At 52.1% G+C, this 25,686-nt stretch overlaps 1 protein-coding gene across 12 annotated transcripts in view; it reads right to left on the reverse strand.

The window, feature by feature from the left end:
• The window catches only part of CUX2 (cut like homeobox 2), a 69,444-nt gene extending 43,758 nt beyond the window's left edge, over positions 1-25,686 (reverse strand). For 2 of the 12 annotated variants that reach the window (XM_063351068.1, XM_063351063.1), the window contains exons 1-3: positions 11,998-12,013; positions 11,350-11,578; positions 473-630 (exon numbers count right to left, since the gene is read on the reverse strand). Coding sequence is in view for 2 of the 12 variants with exons in the window: in XM_063351065.1 (XP_063207135.1) it covers positions 25,544-25,606 (63 nt within the window). In the remaining 10 variants the exon portion in view is untranslated. Of the gene's footprint in view, positions 1-472; positions 631-11,349; positions 11,579-11,997; positions 12,014-12,041; positions 12,126-24,659; positions 25,196-25,543 lie in introns of those variants that run through there. The other 10 variants (XM_063351067.1, XM_063351062.1, XM_063351065.1 and 7 more) reach the window with 7 other exon arrangements.

Genomic DNA, 25,686 nt, shown 5'->3' on the forward strand with positions numbered 1-25,686 from the left:
CTCTAGAGCTTGGTGGCACCAAAGGACGGTGGCACAGCCCAGGCTATGGCAGACTCATGTGGATTCTCCAGTGTCTAATATGATGCCGCTGCTCGCACCCTCTCTCTTGATGGAGGACAATCATTTAAGGTTTTTTTTCCCCTAACAGCCCATTTTCATTAAATTTTTTGGAATATCTCTTACAACATTTACATCTCCAGTAATTGGGTTAAAATTAACCAAAGGAATCCAACGTTACTGAGGCAGGATGGACACCGAGGACAAGTCTCAGCCCTGCAGGAAGCCAGGCACGAGGGGACAGGGCTCCCTGCCCGATGGCACATGGCGCTGGCTGGTGGGGATGAACACCATGGAGCTCACCATGGCTGGACGCGTGATGGGCCGGTGGTGCTCTGACAGCTGGGGAGCCGGCACTGCACCCTGCTCCGCACAAGCGCCAGTCAGGGGGGACGGCTAGAGGGCTTCTGCCTACCTCGCTGCTTGGGGCCACGTCTCAGTCAGCTCTGAAGACACTCAAGGATGGCGGTCCCAGCACCTCTCTGGTCCAAGGCTGCACCTCTCCATGTAGATGAGCTTTTTTTCCTTCCATCTGTATCCTCTGGGATGGAGACCTTTGCCCAGCACAGCGACCTGGGAACACATGTCTTCAGAGGAAGGACTCTCATGTTTAGAGAAACATACACTTGGCATGAGCTGACGATTTGGGGTCTGAACAGCCAACACAGACCCCTCCTCTGCTTCCCACTGGCTGCCTCTGGGAAGAGACTGCAACTTCCATGAGTTTCCGCAGCCCCTGGTGGGTTTGAAGCCATGAAAAGCACCGGCAGCGCGAGCCCAGATCACGTCTGCCCCCTGAGCACCGAGTTTGGAGGCAACCACATGTCTCAGGTCCTACCAGGGCAAAACCACAACTGCACCAAAGTTGGTTACGAGAAGAGATATGGCTGCACCGACCCATGGCCAAAACCACCCGCCCTCCCCGGTGACGCATGGGCAGGCACAGCCGCCGCCGGGCTCCCCAAACCCCACACGGGGAGCTGCCCCCAGATGCTCCCTTCCTACCCGTGAACGCACAGCTTGGCTGCTTCTTTCCAAAAAATTAGACGTATTCCACAAGGCAAGAATTCCCAGGGTCCGGCGCATCCCCCAGACAGCGGAAGGAGCCAACTGCTGCTACTCAGAAACCAAAACCAAGAGGAAAAACCAAACCCTCCCCACGGCCACACTCTCCAAAGCGCCGAGGGGTTTCTCCTCCTCTGCCAAATTGATCTGGCCCCGACCCAAAGCTGTACGCAGACAGCCTCAGCTACCTCCCCTGTTTTATTAAGCCATTACCACAATAATCTTATCCCCATTTATAATGTTCGATACATGGTCTGAAGACTTCTCTAATCCAGTAATTAGACGCGACGCTCGGATGGATGAAAGCAGGACGGTATTTTTCGCAATCACGCTGTATTTTCCAAGGGTCTGCCCTGATTTCAACCCCCCGAGCGGTCGGCTCTTGTCTGCATCCTGCTGCCCACAAAGGGCTCTGCTCGCTTTCTGAAAAGCGGGTGGGTTTGTGGGGTAGTGCCACCATCCCAAACCCCCTTTGCCTCCGTCGGGGTCCTCTCTCGTCCCAGCACAGAGACAGGCAGAGCACAAATACCCAGGAATATGCCTGGAGCATCCCCATCCAGCACAGTCCCCATCCCTTTCCCTCTCCATCCCCAGCCAGCGCTGGATGAAAATTAAGGGTTTTTTCCATCTTTCTGTACGTAACAGCACCGTCCACTGCGGCTGCCACAATAAAACCATTTTCTCTCCAGCCTCTCCCACGTGCAGGGTCAGGAGACGGCTTTATCCCCCTGAATCCCGTAAATCATCTCAAAGCCATCCTCGCAATTTATAGGTAGGACATTAAACATTATAGCCACTGACGGCATCAAATTGCACTTGAAAAATTGAGTTCTGCCGGAAAATGAATTTAAAAACTAAATTAAATTAAAACCTAACCAAATTAAAATTAGGTTTCTAAACTAAAATGACTTTTTAATATTTTCAGGAGGAGGAAAAAAAAAAAAACAACACACAACACAACCCTTCTGTCAACTAATAAAATTTGCCAGTGTCTTTTATAGCTGACAAGTCCTGTCTGAGAGCAATTCTGGTTATGCTGCATAATAAATAACTGGAATAGAAAAGGCGGCGGAGGATGGGACAATCAGCTGTGCTGTCTCGGCTCCTTCGAAGGGGGGCTGGGAAAGGACAGAAATACCCCGCCCAAAGCAATTAAAAAATAATCACCATTCACGCAATTTTGAGCAAGCAGCGGGATGGGGCAAATCCAACCGCGACCGCTCTCTGCTGGAACGATGCCCCGGGGCGCTGGTGGGATGTTTGGGGACCGTCCCAGCCCATCGGTCGTGCATCATCCCAGGAGGATGCTCGGCCAGGGGTGTTGGAGGGAGGTTCGCTGATGCAGGACCCAAGGGATTGGGGAAAAGATACATCTAAATGCCCTCGTTCCTAGCGGAACGCTAGGAACGAGGGCATTTAGATGTATCTTTTCCCCAAGTTAATTCCCTCCCAGATCTGCAGGGACTCATCACACCCTACAAATTTCAGTCGGTCTCCCAACCACCACCTGAAAGGATGCAGACCACGGACCACAGCATCCCAGACTGAAACACCAGCCGCAAAGCACCGTAAGATACCACCTCCTCAGTCCGCCTCATGCTCGAGGCTCCAAACCATCAGCTGAAGCTTCCTAAAGTCTCTCCCCAGTCATTAATGGCGGTAATTAATTCATCCCGCTTTTTAAATAGCGTTCGATGTATGAGCCTGCCTGCTCGCATCTTGATCTCGTGTTGTCAGGGCTTTGATAGAAGAGATACATAAACAGCCTGGGTGACCATACGTCTATTGATTATTAGTGCAGGCAGATTTAACACGAGCACCGTAATAGGACACGTCCAAACGAGCTTTAGGAGACGAGAGACATCAAGCATGCAGCAAGCGGGTCTACACGGCCTCGGCCGACAATTCCCGGTATCCAGGAGGAGTTTGAAGGTATTTGGCCCTGCAAAAGCATACAGAGGAATAATGCTGAGCAGGTAGAGTAGAGTAGAGTAGAGTAGAGTAGAGTAGAGTAGAGTAGAGTAGAGTAGGATAGGATAGGATAGGATAGGATAGGATAGGATAGGATAGGATAGGATAGGATAGGATAGGATAGGATAGGATATTTTCAGTTGGAAGGGGACCTACAATGATCATCTAGTCCAACTGCCTGGCCTCTTCTGGGCTGACCAAAAGTTAAAGCAAAATATTAAAGGCATTGTCCGAACGCCTCTTAACCACCCCCAGGCTTGGGGCAACAACCGCCTCTCTAGGAAGCCCATTCCAAGATCCCAAACGGCTGCGGTCCTCATAAACACCCATACACGACGCTGAGCCGGGGAACAGAGGCTCAACACCAGCAACAGCAGCACCGCGTCCCTTCTCTAAATGCTCTTTTTATCTCTCGATATTATTTATTGCTCCGTTAAATTGGCAGTTCCCTCGGTGGGGAACATTTCCATCCCCCCCCTCCCGCCTCCTCCGACTCGCTGCTGCTTCACAAGATGCCAGACTCGGGGGCTAGCCTGCTAGACGCCAACCCAACGGTCCTCTTTCAACAACATTAATTATCTCGAGCTTTCCATAACAAAAAAAAAATAAATCTTGACCCCACTGGCTGCCAATAGTGGAGAAGCTCGCAGAGGAAAAGGCTTTTATCTTCGCATCTCAGAGAAGAGCCTCCTGTTTGATCAGTCGGGGTTTTTTTTTTTTCTTCCCTCTTTGTACATTTTGAACTTTATAGACTGATTAATTCCTGCTATCGCGGTAAACTGCTGTGTATACTCTCGAGGGCTGACTTGATTTTCTTTCTATTAAAAAATAAATATCTTCATAAGAAATTAAAAGAGCTTAGCACATCTTTGCTCCGTAAGCAAGTTGGAGAGAACCTCAGCCTGGAATAGTGGGATGGAGGAGGGGAAAGAGGCGAGTTGAAAAGATTTCTTTATTTTAAATTAAAGTTCAGGATTAAAGGCATCAGGCTTTCAAGAGTTATTGTGAAAGCCTTTTTAAAAGTCCCAAGTGGATAGTTCATAATCTTCTTTTAAATGGATAAATTTAGAACAAGAAGCCCTCCAGCCCTCCGCGTCTGGCACACGGCACCAGTGAGGACTCGGGAGCTGGGGCTGGCGGTGGTTGGTTTGGTTTGGTTTTTTTTTACGGTCACTGTTTCACAAATACCAAACAAGATTTACACTATTTTTGTAAGCCCTGGGTCCACAAAGCCCGGCTTTCCCGGGCTCAGTATCACTAGGATAACAAATAAGCGCCCGGCCCCGCTGCCCATCAGCACGAAGGATCAAAGTCGGGAGAAAAAGCTTGGAGCCATCGAGTTCAAAAGTTAATTTCTCCGGCTGGGCAGGGAAGGCAGAGGCAGGCACCATCCCCAATATCGACAGGCCAGATCAAAGATCCCATTCATTGTAATTTATTCCCTACTTTTTCATTTCACCAAACTATCTTAACCCTTACCTCTTCCGACAGATCAATGGGCTGGCCGGCAGAAACTCTGAGCTGGTCACAGAAAACACAGTTTACGTTTTACCCTCTACCTCGCAATTTAAGCTCCATAACTGTGTCTAACAAATAAAGGATTTGACTGAGTTCACAGCTATTTCGGATAATAAATGCTTCCAGATTTATAGTAGTTATTCATGCAAGGACTACATTACATGTAAATCAATACCATAAAGAACAATTTGCTAAAAATATAAATACCATGTTTAGGCTTTAACGATATTAGCAAAGCGGGATTCTTCACGGCTGCACCTGTTCAAGTGCCCAAGCTGAGATCGGAAGCGCGCTCAATGCTGGTCTACCCTAAAAATAAGAAATAACAGCAACGCCCGCTCTTCCAAAACAGCTCCTGGAGCCCCGAGGGTCCGGCGGACTTTGCTCCCCATCCGCATGGATGCTCGGTTACAGAAATCACAAATCATTGCAAAAAAAATAAAAATAAATTGCAATTAAGGGCAAAATAATTTGGAAATAAATGCAAAAGCTGCTGCAAACCCACTTGCGAGGAGACGCCAGCCTTCTGTGGAGACCACCCCGCTCCTGCCCGTCCACCTCCCACCGCAAACCAGGGCTGGACCCAGCAGAGGTGGGTGCCAGGGGCTTTCCCACCCAGCCCGACCGTCAACGGGGGTCTCTTCCTTTGGCCAATTATAGAGGAAGGTAGCAAAGACTCGGGGTTTATTTCCTTTGTGGTTTTTGGTGTTCCCGCTTCAGCCAGCGCTGGGCATCCCCATCCCACGGCCGGCAGAGACACGGGACGCGCCACCCACACCCAGGCAGGACGGGCGCCGGGAGAAGGACCCTTTCCCATGGGACGGAAAGGCTGCGCCGAAGAGAGACATCTCTCCCTGTAACTACATAACTCAGAATAAAAAGCTGAAGCTCGAACACAGCGCAATTAATGCAGGAAGCATCGATTTCTGCACGGCACCAAGCTGGCTCATTAATTCCAGGTGCTCCTACAAGCCAATTCCAGCACCGGCCTCCCTGCAACAGGAGACAAACGGGAGAATATCGAAGGCTTAAATTCCTCCATGTACCGACCTTTTATCACCACGGAGCTTCAAAAAACATGCACCCTCCGCCGCTCCCCTCCCCAAAACCCACATTTCGACTATCGGCGTCGCAAAGCCACGCGAGCCCCTGTCCTGGGAACGCCAGCGCAGGGCTGTGATTTCAAGGGCAGCGCTGGCTGCAGCCTCCTGCCTGCCCCTGCCGGGGACCGGGGTGATGCTCGGGTGCAAGGGATGCCTTTCTGGATGCGAGGGACAAGCCACCTCCACGTGCCTCGGCTCAGCCCCTGCCACCGCATCCTCGCAAAACCCTCTTCACCCCCCGGCCCGCCCAGGGGCACCCCCTTCCCCCAGGCACGGATGCAGGTGGGGGGATCCCCAAGCTTTTGGAGAAGGCGCTGGAAGTCACTTGACCTTCTTCAAACTATCAGAGAGCGATGGTGCTGCCCCAGTGGCACCCAGCCAGGAGAGCGTCTCCCCATGCCAGAGACGAAAACAGCGCCCGGGGGGGCTGGATGCAGGAACGTGGGTCAGGCAGCCAAAAAATAACCCTGAGAGGGGTAAAGCTGCCTCTACCCCAGCACCAGGGTCCGTGCGGCTGGAGGAGCAGATGATGCTGTAACCTGGCAGCTGCAGGTATGGGGATGGGAGATGGGGGACCAGCCTGGCCGCCCCCCGGCACCGTATGGGACCACGTCCCTGCACGGGGTCGGATGCAGCAGACGGCAGGGAACGCGGCAGCATCCTCCCCCTGTAACGAATGCCAAATCTGGTTTGCACTTGATAGAGCCTGACAAGAGCAACAATCGCAGATTAGTAAGAAAACTTCTTGCTTTTCAACAAAGGTTAATAAATAGTGACAGCATTAAGTCTCTTCTGATTAACTATGCTGAAAGATATTATTGCCGTTTGTAACACGGAATCATTATTGGATTAAGCACAGTGTATAAAAATGAAATGTGAGTTTTAATCTCAAACACAGGCTCTGCGCGCTCCGACGCAGACCGGGCAACGCGCAAAAGCTTCCTTGTATTAAATTCCGTAACTCCATCTGTGGAGAGATACCATCTAAACCGTGTCGCCTCTCTGGTTTTTTGGGGTTTTTTTTTTTTCCTTTTGCCAAATATAACAAAGCCAGCGCGACTTGACTTGAGAAGCATCTGAAAACGAGCCACATGTTCTGGCTAAAATTAAGCCCCAAATCCCCTGTCATTTCCGAATACAGCATCTCCCGGGGAGGATTTCACTGCGCTCCAGCCCTGGCATGGAGAGGTCATGGATGAGGGCAAGGAGCAGGAATTGCTGTGCTAATTAAGGAGGCACTAAATTAAGCGCTTCTGCCCATGTGGGACCACCTCCGTGCTTCTTCACCCAATGGCTTTGGGCAGAGTCATCTCGGGGGACAATGCCCAAGGGCAGAGGACAAAATCAGTGCTGGGGCCACCAGCACCGAGTATCGTGATAGGATGTGGGCTAGGACACGGGCTAGGACACGGGCTAGTGCAGTTGGAAGGGAGCTACAATGACCATCTAGCCCAAGATGTTCAGAGGGAAGAGATTTCTACGAAAACGGTTAAAACTCCCAAAGCGAGAAGACAACGCAGCATCCGGGCCGATGCCACTTGTGTCCGTAGAGCGGAGAGAAAACCCTCTCGTAAACCTCAGGATTTGCTGTAACCTAACGGTTTCCACACGTCACGTAAATTCTCTTCAGCTGCTCACAGGGCATTTGGGCACAATCTCGACACTCGAAATAGAAAAAAGGTGCCGCTGCGTTTAATTAGACATACTCGGGCCAAACGCAGGCACAGGACAGCCTAACGCCGACTTCATCACAGCAGGGAGGAATTTTACCCATTTCTACTCAAAATGGTCTATTGAAAAAAAAGAAAAGCTCGTGATCGAGCAGAATTTTGTCAGCTTGAGGGTATGCTCAGGATTTCTCCCTTCAACCCTCCCACCAGGACTTAAAATATCTCCAGGCTTGGCCGGGAGAAAATCTGGGGGGGGAAGATTAAAAAGAAAGCTAATAGTAGAAGTGGTGGGGGTTTTTTCCACAGAAAATGCCACTTTTATGAAAAACAAGATGCATTTTCTCCAGAAAAAGGCATTTCTGAAGATGTTCTCGCTTGAAATACTGGGAAAAACAAATCTGAACATCTCCCAAAAGAGAATATTTCTGTTGTTTTATTTTAGGAGGATTCTCTCATGTTTGTCGTTCCTACTGTCGGTATTACGCCTACCTTATTTCACTCCACAGCACTGGGGCGAGTTTATAATATGACATAACAGCTTAACTATTCTGTTATTATTTTTTTTTCTTCTTATTTTTATTTTTAAAATCGTTAAGAGCAGCTGCTAGCTAGCACCGATTGAAACCCCTTATCTTCTTTTCCGGATGAAAGGGGGGGGTCTGTTTGTTGTAAGGAAACCAGTTTGCACCTAGATCAAAGTCTCCGCCGTTTGCTTCCTCGGAAAAGTGTTTGACACTCATGTCAAAGTGTCAAACTATTTCATTACCACGCAAAGCGGAGACACTTTGACTAGAGGAGATAAGATGTTTCCATCAATCAGCATCCAGAAACAGCCTCCCCACTATGATTAAAAAAATGAAATAAGGTGGTTTCAGCCACAGCATTCGAACGGCGGATGCGTTAATGAAGCGACGTAGTAATAAATAACGGCACGAAAGCAGAGCCCAACAGCAACGCAGGAGCATCCCACGACGCTCCTTCTGGGGTCACCGGCCAAGGGGAAATCTCACTTGATAAACGGGAAAAAAGGGAAAATAAAGAACCACTGCCCAAGGGGAGGATGATGCTGCCACCAGCTCATCCCACCATCAGCTTCAGTGCCCCAGCTTTGAAGCAAGAGTTTGGGGGACACCCCTGGCCTTGGCAGGTGGGAAAAGATGAGTCAAGCCTGAGAAATGCCAGAAAGCCTAAAAAAACCCCATCTCTCTGCCCACGGAAAATAAAATGCATAGGTGGGACAGCCCACACCTTCATCACCTCGCAGCCCCGGCGTGGCGGAGATAAGGATGCACCAGGGATGGGATGAACCGTAGAAACGTTACAACGCCCTCAAATAAATCACAAGCCCGATGATCTGCAGCCCAAGCCGGCTTTTTCCATGGGGTGCCACCAAAACCACCCCAACTGTTCAGCCCTGAGGAGCAGGCAGGGCTCAGGGACTTCCACAGAGAGTGGAGCCACCTGTGAAACCAGGACCAGGTCAGCAAAGCCCCAGGAGGGAGCTGGGACCCCTCGGATGTAGCAGAAGGGATGGCAGCAAATTGGATTGTGCCTTAAGGGACTCATCACATGCGCAGAGCACTTTTGCTCTTGGAACGGACAGAAATTAGTTGTAAAATGTAGTCAGAAAGGAAGATCTTAGGTGCCATCAGCATCACCTCCTCTGAAAAGGCCATGTAGTTGCTGGTGGTGGTTGAAAATGCTTTGGTGAAACACCCCCGAGATGTGCTACTCCCTATTTCTGCCCGTTCCTCCCAAGTCCATCTCTTGCAGCAACACATGGTCGGGGGCTACGTGGTGACAGAAGACCGGGGGGCACTCAGCGATTTGTGCCAGGAGGCAGGACGGTGTCCCTGCACAGCATCGTCCCGCCGGCACCACCGAGCTATGCCAAAACCAGTGAGCGCACCCCAAGTGGGCTGCGGGATCTTCTCGACAGTGGGCACAACGAGTCCCTTCAAGGGAAAATAGAGTTGGAAGCAGCAGCCAGCCGTGGTGGAGATTAGAGAAAAGCCTGCTCAGACCTGGCCGCACTGGAGGAGCCGTGCGGGAACACCTCATCCCTATGTAAACACCACCACCGTAATGCCGGCAGAGCCACCGGCTCCGAGACTGGCTAGAAGTTATCAGCTGAGCAAATTACGCTTGTTTAATTTTACATTGCCTTCAGGCACGTTCACCCCTCTAATTTTCCCTAAACGCTCTCTCTGGAGGAAGGAGACTTATTCCTCGGGCTCACCCTCCCGTGGGATCCACGTGGATTTACAGATGCAGAAGAGCATCCGTGACCTGCACCGAGGATGCTTCCCGGGTTAATTCAGGTCGGAGGCGAGCTCCTGGCCGGAGCGAGCCATTTGGGGCAGGGATGCAGATCCTCTCCGCTAACCTCTTTGCAAACTCCTCTTGCAAAATTGGTTTTTAGCAAAGCCACTTATCACCTTAACCATCTATCGATTCCCTGACTCCTGGCCAGGGCTCCCAGGATCCGATACAGCGCGGGCAGGAAAAGCAGAAAAACACAACTGCAAATGAGGGCACTAACGCGCGCGGCTGAGATCGCCCTGGCGAACGCAAAGGCCTTCGACTGCAAGCGAAGACAGCGATCGGAGGCTCGCCAGGGACTTCAGTCTTGGGGCGAACGCTGCCGGCCAGAAAACTTTTGCTGTTATTTTTTTGCCAGGTCCAACAGAGGAGAGAGGCAGGCGAGCTGGCTCCATCCCACCGGCGCCAAATCCCACCCTCCGACGCGGCTCCATCGCCGAGCTGGAACCCGCGCACGACTCCAGCACGCCGCCGGGACCCCCGCCTCCCGCGCGGCAGTTGCAAAAGAGAATAAATAAATAACCCCCCGCCCCCAAGCATCCTTCTCCAGGGTCGCCTAAATCCCAGCTCCGCAGGCAGGGCCGCCTGGGAGCGGCGGCCGCCAGGACACGGGCTGCGAGCAGGAGCTCGCCGGCTGCAAGCGGGAGCTCACGGCCCCGCGCGCTTCCCGGCAGTATCGATCGCCCGGCAGTAACAGCCGGTATAATTTTGCTTAGCTTCAAATACCTGGCGATCACGAATTCTTTGGCCACAAGGTTATAAAGCATTCTCTAAAACATGAGAAAAAGATTAAGCCTGCTTATAGTTAATAATATACTGTATACTGTCTATCAAGCTGGCTGTTTGCTATTGAGAGCCTACTATTAGACACTTATTTAAAAGGCCTTTCAAGGCTTCCCAAGAAAGTGCAGTTATGCATTTTTTTTTTTTTTTTTCTGGCAAGAACTACTATAGATAAACATCAATTCGCTCCTGCAGATCACAGTCGCAGTAAATAAATTTTTCAGGAAGCTAAGTTCCATACAAAGCCTCCTCAAAGCTCCCATTTCACACAACATCAATGTTTGGCCTCTGAGAAATAAAAACCTCTAAGGTTGCTTTATCCAGAGCTAAATTATCAATTGTAGCTGCTTAAGGAAAAAATAAAAATAGGGCATTTCAATGAGAAATCAGCGTGGGAGGCAGGCAACGCAGTTGCTAAATAGAGACAAAATGGGGAAAAACAAGGATTTTGGTGGTGATTGATCCAGACCCTCTGCAGCTCCGACTGCATCGGTGCGGCTCTGCATGGGCGATGGTAAGGAGGCAGCAACCCGCTTCGGGTGAGCTCAGCAGCCAGCGCTTGCACTATTCTCTTTTATAGCTTTTTAAAGTAGCAGACTGGGATTTATCCATTATAAAGTATTCGTCACCAAAAAAACCCCCGCGCCGGTTATAACCGTAAAAGCCGCAGCTCCTCGCAGGGGCGGGATGGAGGGAGAGCCGCCCGACACCCAGACCAGCCCCGGCGTGCCGGATTTTGCCGACTCAGACGGCGGGAAGGAGTTACGACCCGTTGGGGCCCAAAAAGTGCTCTTCGAAGCAGCTCGCCAGGATTCAGCCGCGGGATGGGAAGGGAAGGCAGGAAAAGCATCTCGGCTCACCTCTACCTAAGGATGCCCTTGGCATTTTGAGTGGCAGAGCCGGCGTCCCGCGGGGCTGCTGCCCGCTGCCAGCCCAATAACGTCGTCCTTGGGGGGGGGGGGCACGTCCAAACCCCGAACCCCGGGACTCGCTGGCACTGTCGGAGCCAGGACCACGCTAAGACACAGGATGCTCCATCTGCTCTTTATTTAAATTGATGCTGGGCTCGGTTCTTGTTTAATTATTAGCCTAAAAAAAAAAAAAAAGACCGAAACATAGAAACCCTTCCAGGCTCAGGTAGGAAGGGGGGGTTCTTCAACAACAGAGCAAGGGATGGGTAAAGAGGGGGGGACTTTTGCCAAAAGGCAATCTGCATGTCCCCTGTGGCTAACCCTTAACAAAGCCAAATACCCTGCGGTGCCCAAAATTGTAGGAGCTTCCTACCTAGATAAACGGCTTTAAAATGAGGGAGGAAAGAGGACGGGACTATGCGCTGGTCTCGGTAACTCCGGATCAAATCAGCGCAGCCTTCGAGCGGCACAAGAGGCTGTACCCGCCAGCCCTGGCAGGGTTGTGAGTACAAATTCATAGACCCAAAAACGAACACCCAACTGCGAAGGAGCAACCCCCTCCCATGCCCTTAAATCGCAAACGAAGCAGCAAAGCACCATTTTCAGCCCTTGCGAGTGCAATTTCCTCCTATTTTCCTCACCCGCTCCCACCGCAGGCCCAGCAGAACTGGTCCCGGCGCAGCTTTGGGGTCAATCCTGTCCGGAATAACGACACTAAAACCCAGGGACCCATCAGCGATTCGTTTACTCAGTTGCTAAACACAGGGGCAATTTTGAGAGTTAATAAGTTACCAGAGGAGCCGCTGCCTTTCTCAGGCACAAAATCTGGGCAGCTCGCCATTGCCCAACGCCGGGCGCTGAAGACCGATCACCGCCATCGATGCTTCCTCAGCACCCGTTATTAAAGAAAAACCAGGTCAGCTGCCCCTCTACTCTTTGCAAAAATGTTTTTCTTTCACCTCGTCTCGGAAAATAAGCAGCGGGTGCTCAACAGAGGAGCGCGTTTCCCATCACTAAAACAAACTTAATTTTGAAGTCGTGAACCCGTGACACCCATTGCTCTCCTGCAAATAAAACCGCCAGGGATGATATAATATGCATATTTAACCTTCTGGTGTCGCTAATGTTTTTAGCGGAAACTGATACACATCGCCCGTGCCCGCTGACGGGCGCGAGAGCCCCTGAGCCGTCGCTGCGGCCATTGGCAAACACCTATTACCTGCGGAGTTATTTCCAGGTTACAGAAATGAGCCCCTGGGCTCGTGGTGCTGCAATAACAGCGGGCGCTGCGAAGCCCCGGAGGAGACCTCGGAGCGTGGCTGGTGCTCGGTGAAGGTCAGGGAAGCCCAAGGCTTCAGCGCGCCTTTCCTGGTGCTTGAACCACTACCTCATCAAATCAACCAAAACCCCTATATATTTATATCTATATAAATTCATAATAAGCAACAACTATATATATAAATCCATATAGACACGTATTTTTAAATAAGAGGCAACTCTTTCAAGAAAAAAAAGAAAAATGGAGGAAAAAAAAAAAACCCTGCCAGGAGCAAGCCCCCCCCCCAGCCAGGATCTTAATTGATCCGCGGCAAAAGGGAAAATATTTATTTAGGCTAAGGAGACTGCCAGAAGGCCCAAATTTTAAAAGTAAAATCCCAAAGCACCCAGGGCAAAAACCCAGGCAAATTCCCGTCGTAACCGAGTTCTTATCTATATCGATGTGTGCCAGCAACAGGCCGCCCCCAGCCAGCGCCGCGGTCAGCTGGACTCCGGCGACGCTCTTTGCAAAATGTTGTCTTTACGAGATTTACCTTTCCTCTTATTAAAAAAAACAGAGTTTAATTTACAGGGAGTCCAGTTATGGTGGTTTTTAACGCTTGCTTCAAGTCCAAATTTTGACCCAGCGGATTCTACTTCAGGAAAAAAACCCATATTTTATGCATATCTTTACAAAAAGAAACGCGTGCGGTTATCAAGGTGCAATGCAATATGTGAAGTTTGGGATGCTTTTTGTGCCCCAAGTAAACAAAAAGATAAAACTGGGGGGGGGGGGCCGGGGGGGGAGTATCGGCCCAGGTCCCTACACAGTACTTAACTTTTAATAGGAACGCAGCTCTTCTGCTATTAACGATGAAATCAAAGTTAATCCCCCCTGAAACTTTGCTCCCCCCCAGAAACGTGGCCGGGACCTTCCCGCATCCTGCTGAGGTTTGTCCCCTGCTCCCCCAGCACCCACAAACTCATCTTGAAGGTGCCTCTTGGTGGCCCTCGGGGAGGGGACACCCCGCAGGGATGCTCAGGAAGGGGTGAGTCCCTGTCGTCTTCCCCCCACCACCACCAAAAGTGCTTTTATACATAAGATTTGGTGATGGGTAAGTAAATGTTTTTCCATCGATAACAACAGATAGCTAAATCAAAGCTCCAGCGTGCCCTCGGATCTCTTAAACAGCATCATGGATTTCCTACCGAATCAGTAGATGAATCAAACACCTGGCGCGAGGCTGCAGATAATCCCGACCATTTATTTTGGGGGAGCCGGGACGAGGGAAGGCTGGGGGGGCAGGCTCCAGGCCCCGGCGAGGATTTGCGTATTAGTAAAAACAAACAATCCTGTAAATAACGAGACCCTCGTCCTGTCTCCACCACACTACTCTTTATTGAGTGAGTCAGATGTTCTGCTGATTAAAAATTGATCCATTTCAAAATCTAATCAACAGAATAGGATTCTTTCATATGTTATCAAGGCAGCTGCTGACAACAAAAACCAAACCTGTTATTAACCCATGAACCCCGATGACCTGAACCTGGCTGGGCTCTGCAACTGTAAATTATTCAGTAGTCCGAGAGCAATACCCGTAAGCCTGATGAATTTACGCCCCGACCGGAGCCGGTGGGGGTTAAAGCCAATATCACAGACCCGGGGGTCCCCGGGGACGCGGTTCACGACACGCTGCCACTCTGTGTCATGCCTGGGAATACATTACCGGCTTCGCCTTGCAAATGTCTAGTCCTTTTTCTTTTTTTTTTTTTTTTTTTTTTTTTTGTTTTTAAAATGACTTTCTGGATTCAGCACGGCGCCGCCGGGAGCAGCCCCACACCGGCGCTGCAATGGAGCCCAGGCAGAGGTGTGGGCACGGCCGGTCCCCGCCGTTAAGCAAAATTTATAGAGGTGAGAGATGAAAAACAAGCGGTTCCACATCCCTGCTTTAGCCGTAGCCTGACATTGCCACATCTGCTGCAAAGAACCATGGCAGAACAGGGAAAATGGGGCAGAAATTGGGATTTTTTTAAGTTTTAACCATTATTTTTAAGCCCCGCTTGCATTCCTTGCCCGCACTGCTCAACACAATGATGGAGACACCGCACTGGGATGGTGCCACCGCTGGACGTTACCCTGCGGGTTGTCTCTTGGATCGTGCTTTATGGGTTGGTGACGTTTCTCTGTGGTCACACCGTGCCCAGGGACACCCAGCTGGCACGCACCAGGCTCTGCCGGGTCCCCAGCGCCGAGTCCAAGCGCCTGCACGCCACTGACCTGCACCTCCCCAAAAAATCCCTGTTCACCCAGAAGCACCCAGGACACCGAGAAGCCCCAGCCTCCCACCCTGCACCGCTGCCAGCAGCCGGAGCGCGCCGGGATCTCCGCCGCAGCAGCTTCACTTGGGTCCCCAAACCTCAAATCAACGTCTTTCTGCAAGTTTTGGGGGCAGGAGAGGGAAGAAGTAGCAGTTTTAAGTGCAGGTTTTGATGCTTTTCGAAGCAAAGAACCCCTGCCCCGCACTGATGAACTGATTTTCTGCCCCAATCTGCCAGGTGCCGCCCCGGCCGCAGGCAGCACCAGCCCTGTTGATCCACCCGGCGTAAAGGCTTGAACCAGAACAGCGAAAGATTGGCGCCACAGAAACCAAGCTCAAAGGTAACGACGGCTCTTCTCTTAAATCGTAATATATTTATAAGTTTAATGACTCTCTGACCTCCCCTTAAAACCCGAATAAGCCCTGGGGAGCGCCCTCAGACCGGCCGCAATCGATCCCGGCTGGGCTGCCATCTCCCAGCGAGCGGCATCCCTGGGGATGCTCCACGTGTCAGGCGGGAGGCAAAACCCCTCCTGCCCCCCCCCCAAAAAAAACCGCTGGGTGCCAGCACCACCCCAGAGCTTTTCCATTGTATAATAACAACCCCATCGCCATCCTTCACCCCACAACCTCAGAGAAAGCCAGGGGACCCCAGCTGACATGGCATGGCTAGAAACACTAGATATTGACTACCTTTTTTTTTCCTATATTAAGACCAAACACACTTTAAAAATAACCCAGAGAGCCGCTGGCAGCGGCAGCACCCACAGGGATGCTCCCCAGCCGCCCTGGAAGCGAATGCCAGGCTCCTCCCCAGCAGGAGTTTGGGAGAGCTGGAGTCACAGCCCGTCCCCGTGGTCCCGACGTCAGTGCACAGACGTCACCTCCATCGATTTTGCATCCAAATCTCAGTCGAAGGCGTTGGGGCTGGGGGTGCGAGGGCAGGGCACAGCCCCCTCTTACGCAGGGATGGGAGAAATAAAAAAGCATCGGGAACTGGGTACGGGGGACCATCCCCGCCAGAGAAAAAAACAGAAACAGTGCATTTTCATGTTGTTTTTCCCTTTAAAGCCTCCCCAGTTAAAGGCTTCAGGCTGGACATCCCCAGGCTCCGGAGTCTGAGCAGGTTAATCGCCCACGTAACTCCCAGATTGGGGCTCTCCGAGCCCCCCTGTGCCAGGGTACCTGGATTAAACCCCTGGCAGCTGCAGCCCCGCATCCCTCCTCGCACACGGAGCTGCGCACCCGGCCCCAGGGCTGCACGGTACCCCCGGCCAGGCCTCCCCCTGCACCTCAGCATCCTTACGGGGATGCTGCCCGGTGGGGTACCAGGGTGATTCAGGCTCAGAGAAGGCAGAGGGGTTTGCCTCTTGGTAAATCACATCTTCTATATCACTTCATTATATTACAAGATAGATAATGGGAAACGAGTGTTGGAAGAGAAACTGAGCCCAGGATCCAACCCAGCAGCAGCCCCATCCCGGCACAGCCAGCGGTCCGTTTCCGCAATCGGCAGGGATGCACGTAAACAGCCGCTGGTTTGTCTCACCATCATCATCATCCAGCTCCGGGGACCGCGGTGGCTCCATCGGCGGTGCTGGGGCAGGCAGGCTCACCCGGCACCGGCCATCTACCCCTCTGCTCCCTCCTCGCTATCTAATAATCACACTTGTGTGAAGCGGTTGCCGTACATAAGGAAAAGAGAAAACATCCTTGGAGAGCCTAACAATCAGACAATTTTTAAGATCATGGAGCATTAAACCATTCCCAATAGGGTTTACTAATCAAACAGCCAAATCCTTCATAACCAACCAATCCCTACAGAGCAATTAAATCCTTCCCCTTTAAAACACTTGGCACGCCGTCTGGGGAGAAAAAGAAAAATTTGCAAAATTCATTTGATAAATTAACCAGGGAAAAGAAAGAAGTGAATCAAGCTTTGTTCTTTTCATTTTTTTTAATTATGGAATTCACAATGCCTGAATAATGTTTAATAAGAACTATGAAAATTCCTAACAGTATTACAACACAACACAAAAGAATTAACCTGGTTACCGTGAAAAATTGCATATTTAATTAAGAACAGAGAGTTCAAAACTATCCAGAGATTTCAAAAGTACCGTTGCCTAAGGGGCTAAATTACACGCTCGCAGTGCTGCTAACAGGGCTGGAGCGCGCAATCATTACCCAAGTGTCCCCATTAAGTGACAATGGGCAGATGACATCAAATTCATTTCAAAAGCAACAGGAATTGAAGCATTCGCTTGGGTAGTGGAAGGGAAAGCGACTATCCTGCTGGTATAAACCAGACCCCTTGTTGATAAAGGCAATAATTAAAGAATAATGTTAATTAGCTGCTTTTATTTGAAAGAAAAGTGCAGTGGCAGGAGACGCCGCTACCTCTGCGGCGTGCGCCGAGCGGAGAATGGAGCGGGCGAAGCTGCTGGCCCTGGATGGCCACTGCCGTCCTGGATGCCGGAGCCATGCCCTGGGCTGGGTCCCACCGGCCCCGGGCACTCACCAGCCCCAGACAACCCTCGCCTCTGCCAGGGCTGGGATTTGGGGAGCCAGGAGGGGGTCGGGACCAGCGGATCACAGCCCATCACCGGTGCCAGGGAAAGGGAACTGGAGCAGCACGGCCAGGGCATCCCGCTCCCCCACAGCGAATGCGGCATCAGCAAACGCTCACCAGGGGAGAGACCTCATGGAGGAGGCTCCACCAGCACCTCGGGCGCTGAATTCAGGGCCACAAGGTGCCACTGAGGGGACCTCATGGGACGCAGAGTGATGTTCTGCCCCACCAGGGAGCCTGGCAAGCCACTATCCTGGGGGGGTAAAGGCAGCGGTCGCCAGGAGCCTTCCTCCTGGAGGGCACCGTCCTCCCCATCACCCCCTCCCAGCCACCGCACGCTGCCGCATCCCATGTGGGCATCACGGGGGGCATTTAGCAACATTGCTCCCCCAAGGGGAGAGCTCACCGCTCCCCCCTCTGCCGACAAACCGGGGGACGAGAGGGGTAATAATTACCCAGCTCCCGGGGATGAAGCAATGTTTGCAAACCTCTCCGAGAGCCGCAGACGAAGGCAGCTCTCCCTGTCGGCGTGATTAATAAAGAATAAATGTCCTCTGCAGCCAGGCTAAGCAATAACACGCCAGCTCCGGCGCCGACGAGCGGCTGTGCTTACACCGCACATTACAAGACCCGCTGCCAGGGCCAGGTAATACTTTATTATGTTATCCCGACGGAAGAAAACAAAGGATGCCCGAGGTCCTGACTTCGGTGTAAAACTGCAGGAGCGTTACCAAAGGCAACGGCAGCGCGCTCGGAGCGGCTGACGCACGGCACAGCTCCCACCAGAGGAATATTTACATGGGGTTCAAATTGGTTATTTACTTTTTTAGAAATCCGTCTTGCAGAAGAACTCGCTAGCACGCACACGCCAAGCAATTAATATTAAAACGGCCACGCGTTAGTGGCGAGTCGCTTAAACTGCAGCTAAATCAATACTCTGGGGTCCTGTTGCAGCTTTGGGGAAATCATTAAGTGCTACACCAAAGTAGTCAAAAAAATAATTACACAGCAAGGCCGTACTAAAGAAAAAAAAAAAAAAAAAGAAAAAGAAAGAAAAAAAGAGAGAGCACTGAAACCATTTTGGAAGGAGGTTTCAGCGTGTTCAGCTGCGTGAAATCGGGAAGCTCAACTTAAGAGAAAAACCACCAACGGCGGGAATGCTGCAAAGCAGCTCTTTGGCAGACATGGCCAAAATAAATCGTGTTAATTATATGGATGAAGTTGAAGGAGCCCATCATCATCATCGCACACTGCCCTTCCGACGGGGTTCCTGCCTGCGAGCTGGGGGTGAGCAGTTATTGCCTGCCTCATCCGGGGCTCCCCATCACCCCAAAGCCGAACCGGGATGTGCCGGCGCTGGCCGGGAAGGGACGGATGCTGCTGCGCCCCTGCTCATTAACAAGCACTGCAGTAAATAACGAGCACTTCAGCTTTCCAGGCTATCGAAGCCTTTTGGTTAGATTTTTGCTGATGACCCCCTGTGGCTGGCAGCTTGCTGGCTTCAAGAGCTGGATCTTCATTGCACTGATAGAGCCTGGACCTCTTTGCAGAGATGCCTGCCCCCCGAAATCCTCTGCATGGGCAACCGAAGTGGCACACGCAACCCTTCCGAGGGCCCTTCGCTGACAGAGGCGATGGACAAGCGCACAGCCGCACACCCAGGGCACGGGCACAACCGCCAGGATGCTGCCAGGTCCCTTTTCGGGGCGATTTGCCCCAAGATGCTGGTTTGGAGGAATACTCCAGCCCTTGTGCCTCGCGAGCGGGGAGACTGAGGCACAAAGCCATGGCTCAAGGCAGCAAGTGGGTGGTGGGACAGAGCCCAGCCCAGCGCAGAGCACCGTAGCTGTTTCACTCCATCCCGAATAACAGAGATTTCTCAGCCTGCGATGGGGAAGGGGACACAACCCCATTATTTTTACAGTGGGCTGGGGCCAGGAATCCTCAGTTTTAACCCTCCTGTAGAAAAGCCTCATGCCCAGCCCCATCCTCCCCACCCACCAAGCCCTGAGATGATGGGGTGAGGCACCCACAGACCCCGCTCTCCCCAAGCCCCCCCGCCCCCATCACCAAAGCCGAGCCAGAAGAAGGAGATTTTAGCAAGACAGTGAGCTCCAGCAAGCCAGACCCACCACAGGGACAAATCCTGCTTCCCAGGTTTTGCTGTCTTGGCAAGACACACCAAAAGCTGCAGGAAAGCATGCACCACCAAAAAAAAAAAAAAAAAAAAAAACTCCGTCACAGATCCTAATGCAACACGCATGGGAAAGTGTTACAAAAGGGGAAAACTTTTTAATAAAGTCTGCAAGTATATATTCCTCCTTTATCAACCTCAAGATTTATTGACCCAAGAAGCCATATTGACTGAATAAATCTTGATAATGACCCCAGCAGAAGTCAATACCTGCTTATTATCTCCCAAGTTGGGGAATTACATCTTTCGGTAATAGGAGCAGGATGGTACAAAATGTTCTGAGAAACTTCACCCAGGCTTTTTTTGGGGGGAATGGATGCCTCTGATGTGCCTTTTCCAATCCGAGAGGGGATCTGCTACACCATTAACACAGCGGGCGAGCCGCGGTGTGGTTTCTATCTCAAGGTCTGGCAAGGGGGGAGCACAGACCCTCACTTTTGAACCCTAAATTAATTTGGTTTCAAGGCAGGCTGTTGTGGGAGCAGGATGCTGCAGCTCGCCATTGCCCTCCCTCCCTGCAAACAATGGCCCCGCGTTTTCAATTTGCCATGTCGTGTCGGCAGCTCCCGGGATAATTCCCTGAAATTTAAGACGTGGGAATTCCCACAGCCGGGGACGTACAGCACCATGATTGCGCCGGCGCCCAAGGGAGGAAGGGAACAGCATTGCCGCCGTCCCACGGGACAGGCAGCCACCACCGGGAACCCAAACACACCATTTTTCTCCAACCAGCAAAAATAGGAAGGGAAAACGGGGGAGGAGACGGGCCGCTCCATCCCTCAAATCCACAGGCAAGCAAAGCCTTCTGCATTTAAAGATGGTGCTTCTTTTGCCAACAGTTAACTTCCCATTCAGCAGAGAAAACAGTAGCTATGGGACCAGCGCACACAACAATTATGCCTGCAATTTTATTTGAAGTCTCTGCAGACAGCAAGAAAAATTAACTGAAGGGAGCAGCTCCGGTGCCAACATATGGAGGGAGATGAATAGCGCGTTCTGCATGCTCCGCTGAGGTTATCTAGTTAAGCAAGTACCTCCTAAAGGACTCGCAGGCTGGGAGTGCACTGTTTGCTTAATCTGGTCATAAATAATAATACGGATCACCAAACGTTTTTAACATTCAGCTCCACCTGCAGCACAAAAGCCCTGCTGAGCCCCGCCAAACTCACCGCCCGCCAGGCAGCGGGAGATGTCGGCGCAGCCCGGGGACCCCAACGAAATGGTTCCGCTCTTGCCATCGAGCCACGCGGGGCATCGACGCAGGAGGCTCCTCCGCCGCCCAGGTTGGTCCGAGTCAAACCCCATGAACACCCCCCTCCACACTCTCCCCCATTTCGGTGGGCACCACAACCCCCAAGCGCTCTGTCCCTGTCCCCAGGTCCATCTCCAAGCTGGATAAACCCACCAGGAGGTGGCAGGGCTGCTACCCTTCCCTCTGGTCCCATAAAAATCAAATTATATTTCCATCCCTGTCCCCTATTTGCCTCTTGGTCACAATCCCTCCCCCCTCCTCCCCTTCCAAGGCCACAGAGACAATCCACTAAACTGGATCAGGAGGCCAGCGCGTACATCTCTAATGGGCTGCAGCACGCACACAATTAATTAATGGATTTATTAATTAGGGAAGAAGTCACTCTTCAGGCTGGAATTGGGGTCACCAGTTTCTAAAGTGAGAGCTGTGGAGCTAAAGATAAACTCTCATTTTCTGCAGCTCTCCTCTTGTCTGGCAGCATCTCAATTATTCAGCCACAGGAAAAAAAAAAAAAAAAAAAAAAACACCACCAAAAAAACCACATTTCACTTCAGGAACTTCACAGTCCGACTTTCTGCCAATGCACAAAGCTGAGACTCAACAGCAGGTGGAACCAGGAACATGGGCCATCTCGTTCTCCCCTTCACAAAGAAACTGGAAATATTAGAAATATCAAGTATTTGCTTCTAATGAAGGATTTGGGGGGGGGGGGGGGGGAGAAACGGTGGGATGCAGGATGGACGCTGCACCTCAGCCTGTCCCAAAGAGGGAGCTGTGGCAGAGGGGTAGAGGAAGGGGACACCACAAAGTGGTCAATGATAGTGACATCCAGAGACACGTATGTCCCCCGGCAACTGAGGTTTTAACGGGCCATGCTGGAGCATCAGCTACGCTTTGGTGGTCAGTTCAGCTGAACCTCCTTGGTGCCACATGGAAGGGACAAGTATTTCTAGCTGCCATAGCCCTGGATCTCTAAGGAAACAGGGCTCCCGGGCGAAGGAAAGAAACGTCGCTAGTGCCCCTGCCAAGAGATGGGCTACAGAGCACAGCCGCAATAGGAGACGGCAGAGAATCCGCATGAAGAGTGCCATCATGAACACCTTGGTCACTGGTAGCATCTCAAGGGGAACACACAACCACCAGACAACCCAGTCCCGAGGCAGGCAGCTGCAGAGAACCAGGCTTCGTTAGTGCCACTGCCCCTAAATTCCTATTAATTGTTCAAACAGGACAATTCTGTAGCCCACGCCCTGACGCACAAGGAGCAGCTGGAGCCATTGGAAAGCACGAAATGCACTCACAGCCCCACAACGCTCCTCAGCCAGCCCCGAGCATGGGCTGCACTCGCACAAAGCCTGAGATTTCCGCTTGGAGGGATGAAATCCCGCTGAGTTGGGGGCACCCAGAGCCCCCTTGGGCTCCCCCCACTCTTCCCCACGGACACGGTGACCACAGGCACCACCCCACCCTCCGTGGAGCAGGAGCGGGAACGGAGAGCGTTGGGTGATGGAGATGCGGGAAGAAACTGGAAGATCCCACCAGTCTCTCCATGAGAGCCCAAAAAACCACAGGAGACCCAGGGAATTTGCAGAAGTGAAGTCCCCCCCCCGGCTCACAGCCCCAGAAACACCTCGGCCTCCCCCCCCCGAGGTTATCCTGCCCATGGGCTGCTCTGCAAGAGTGCAGTTAAGTTTACTAGTCCAGGCTCCAGGAATTAAGCTTCAGCCAAGAGGACTGATAGCTTATTTACTGCTGTCGTCTATATAAAGAAGAATTTTGACACATTGTTAAATGATAGCACATTTAGATAAGTCAAGCTGTCATATCATTTAATGGATGTCTAAACTCCCTCTGTAGCTGATATGTAAAATTTATGCACTTCAGAATATCATAAGGTTATAATATTTTAATCACATCCACATTATTTTATTTTTTTTTCCCCTCCCCTAAACCTTGAACAGCAAAAGAAAAAAAAAAAAAAGAAAAAACAAAAAAAAAACCCCATTCCATCAGCCACACCGCCCTCCAAGGCTGCCGGCACATCGCCATCCGGCAGAGCCGCCGCCGCCGCCACCACCGAAGTTTCTGCCCAACTCCGCTCCCGGCACGCGGAGAGCATTTGCATTACGGGAAATAAAACAAAGTGCATTTTATTTGTGGAACCAAACACTGGAGCCGTGTAGCCAGAGCTCATCTGCATAATGAGATGTGAAGACATTTATAAAAGATGGCTATAATCGGTCTCTCTCCCCTCACTTGCGGTTGTATTTATTATCCCAAATCAGTAGCTCACAACTCTTCCCATTTTTTTGCCATTTTAACACAGAACGGGTTAGATTAAAGCGGCATCCGGCACGCGGGGCATGTAATCCATACAATGCTAACCGGAACATAATAAACCGAGAGCAAATTAAAACACAAAAAACCCATAACGGCACGAATCCCACTATGACTATTATACACAAGAAAGCTGTAAAAAAAATACTGCATTAGTAATGTACACAATAAAACAATCTCATAACCCAGTGAAATATGTCTGGTATTATCTTTGATAGAATTTTATCTCTTCTCATTTCCGAGACTATTTGCTGTAAAAAGGCTCAACGCCGTTTCCATCAAAGTGCTGCCGAGTAGCACATTATCTACATGTTTTACATATGCCCACCATTCATCAGGGTTGCTCAAACTCTGCCATTCCCGGCCAGCCCCAGGCCAGCAGAGCTGCTCAGACACATGCATTAAAAAGGAAGGGGGGGGGGGAAGAAAAAAAAAAAAAAAAGGAAAAGGCTCAAGGAAGAAGAATAAATGGATTGTTTCCCTTTTTTTTTTTTTTTTGGTTTTTTTCTTTTTCCTCCTCTCTTTTTTTTTTTTTTTTTAAATAGAGGGCATTAGGCCAAGCTGGCACAAGGTCACCTTTCCCACCGTGATCCCGGCGAGGCGGCGGAACTGCTGCCTGGACAGAAGTCAATCCCCACTGCTCCCTCTCCAGCTCCGCACCCAGCCACAACCACCCGGCCAAGCGGAACGGTGGGGAAGCAGAGCTGCCCACCTCCCAGCTCCCAGCCCACCTCTCCCTCCGGCAAAGTGCCCCCCCCTCCCCGTCTCTCCACCGACAAACCCACAGAAAAGTAGCTGCCAATATTTGTCTTTAAATAAAGGTCTGCGCGCACCCAGGAAAAGTCATTAGCGTGATGTAGCGAGGAATGCTTTTGTATCCGAAGCGCTTAGACCCGTAATCCCTTTCCGACCACAATGCCATAAATGAGCAGTCATGGCAAGCCGACCGGCCACGGTACCTGCATTACTTTTAGGGTCGCGTATCACAGATGTAGCACGTAATCTGCTTAAAAGCCGAAATGTATTAAATGCTGGAACTGTTGATACAGTACCGAAGCCCCATAAATCGCATTTCAATTTGTTTACTCCCCTATGAAGCATGCTGCATTTTAAACTCCGTAATATCCTACAGGGATAAACCCATTTAATATCCATGTAAATGAGCGTTTCGGCTTTTGTAGTAGATCCAGGTTGGGTTTCATCCCATTATGTTGGGAGAGCTATTGTGTTAATTATCCGCCTCCCCGCTACATAGGTGCGTATTTAAGGTCACAAACTGTCAGCATCCCCTGCCAAACCTTCCCTCGTCCGCGTTAACAAAGGACTTACCGTTAATTTCACAGACCGAGGGCACTACGGCGGGATACGGCAGCCGTGACCTGCCCAGAGCCACAAAGGATCTCTCTCCCGCCGCATCCATCACACGTCCCGAACGCCGGCACCCAGCCCTCGCCCCAGCCGGCTCGCTGGACCACCAGCCGGCCGATGCCGGTCGCCTTTCCTTGTCATTCAGGGCTGACCGAGCCCCGGCACCGGCGCCGCCAACCCCCGGCCCTGAATAACAATGGGAACGCGGCGGGGCTCCGGGCAGCCCCGCTCCGCCATCCCCGGGGCTACCGCGCATCCACCGGCTCACGGAAGAGTCTCTGCCCTCCCGGCGCCCGGCTCCGGCCACGAGCGGGGGATGCAGTTAGGGAGCCGGCCCCGTTACCGCGGGGGAGGCGGCGGGGTGGGGGAACGACACGCACACCGGGGACACTTTGCAGCCCGCCGGCACCTGCGGCTCCGCTCCGCGGGGCGGGGACGGCAAGAAACTTGGCGGAGCGGCGCGGGGGGACCGCGCTCCCCGCAACTTCATCCCGCGCAACTTCCCTCCTCTCCCTCCCTCCCTCCCTCCCCTCCCGCCGGGGCGGAGCGGCGGCCGCCCCCCCGGCCCCGCTGTCACCTCGGGGGCGGCGGGGCGGGGGCCGGGGCGGCGCGGCTCCATTGCCGCTAGCGCTGCTCCATGCTCCCGGGCGGCGCCGAACAAAGAGCGGCGGCGGCGGGGATCAATTTCTGATACCTATCGATGGGGAAGGGCGGGCGGAGGGAGGGCGGGAGGCAGCCGGGGGGGGGGGGGGGGGGGAAGAGGGAGGGATGGGGGCGGCCACCCGGATCCCCCCCCACCCCCACCCCCGCCCGCCGCCAGCCCCGCGGCCGCCGCCGCCACCAACCTGGAGCCGGCGGACATCAAACCGCGTCCGGTATCGAAACATCGATCCCACGTCGGCGGCCATCTTGGGGGAGACCGGCGGCGCAGAGGGGCGCGGAGGGGCGCGGAGGGGAGCGGAGGAGCCCGTCCGTCCGCCTCCCACCG

The sequence above is a fragment of the Chroicocephalus ridibundus genome, chromosome 13 (genome assembly GCF_963924245.1).
Source record: "Chroicocephalus ridibundus chromosome 13, bChrRid1.1, whole genome shotgun sequence".
NCBI classification, from domain to species: Eukaryota; Metazoa; Chordata; class Aves; order Charadriiformes; family Laridae; genus Chroicocephalus; species Chroicocephalus ridibundus.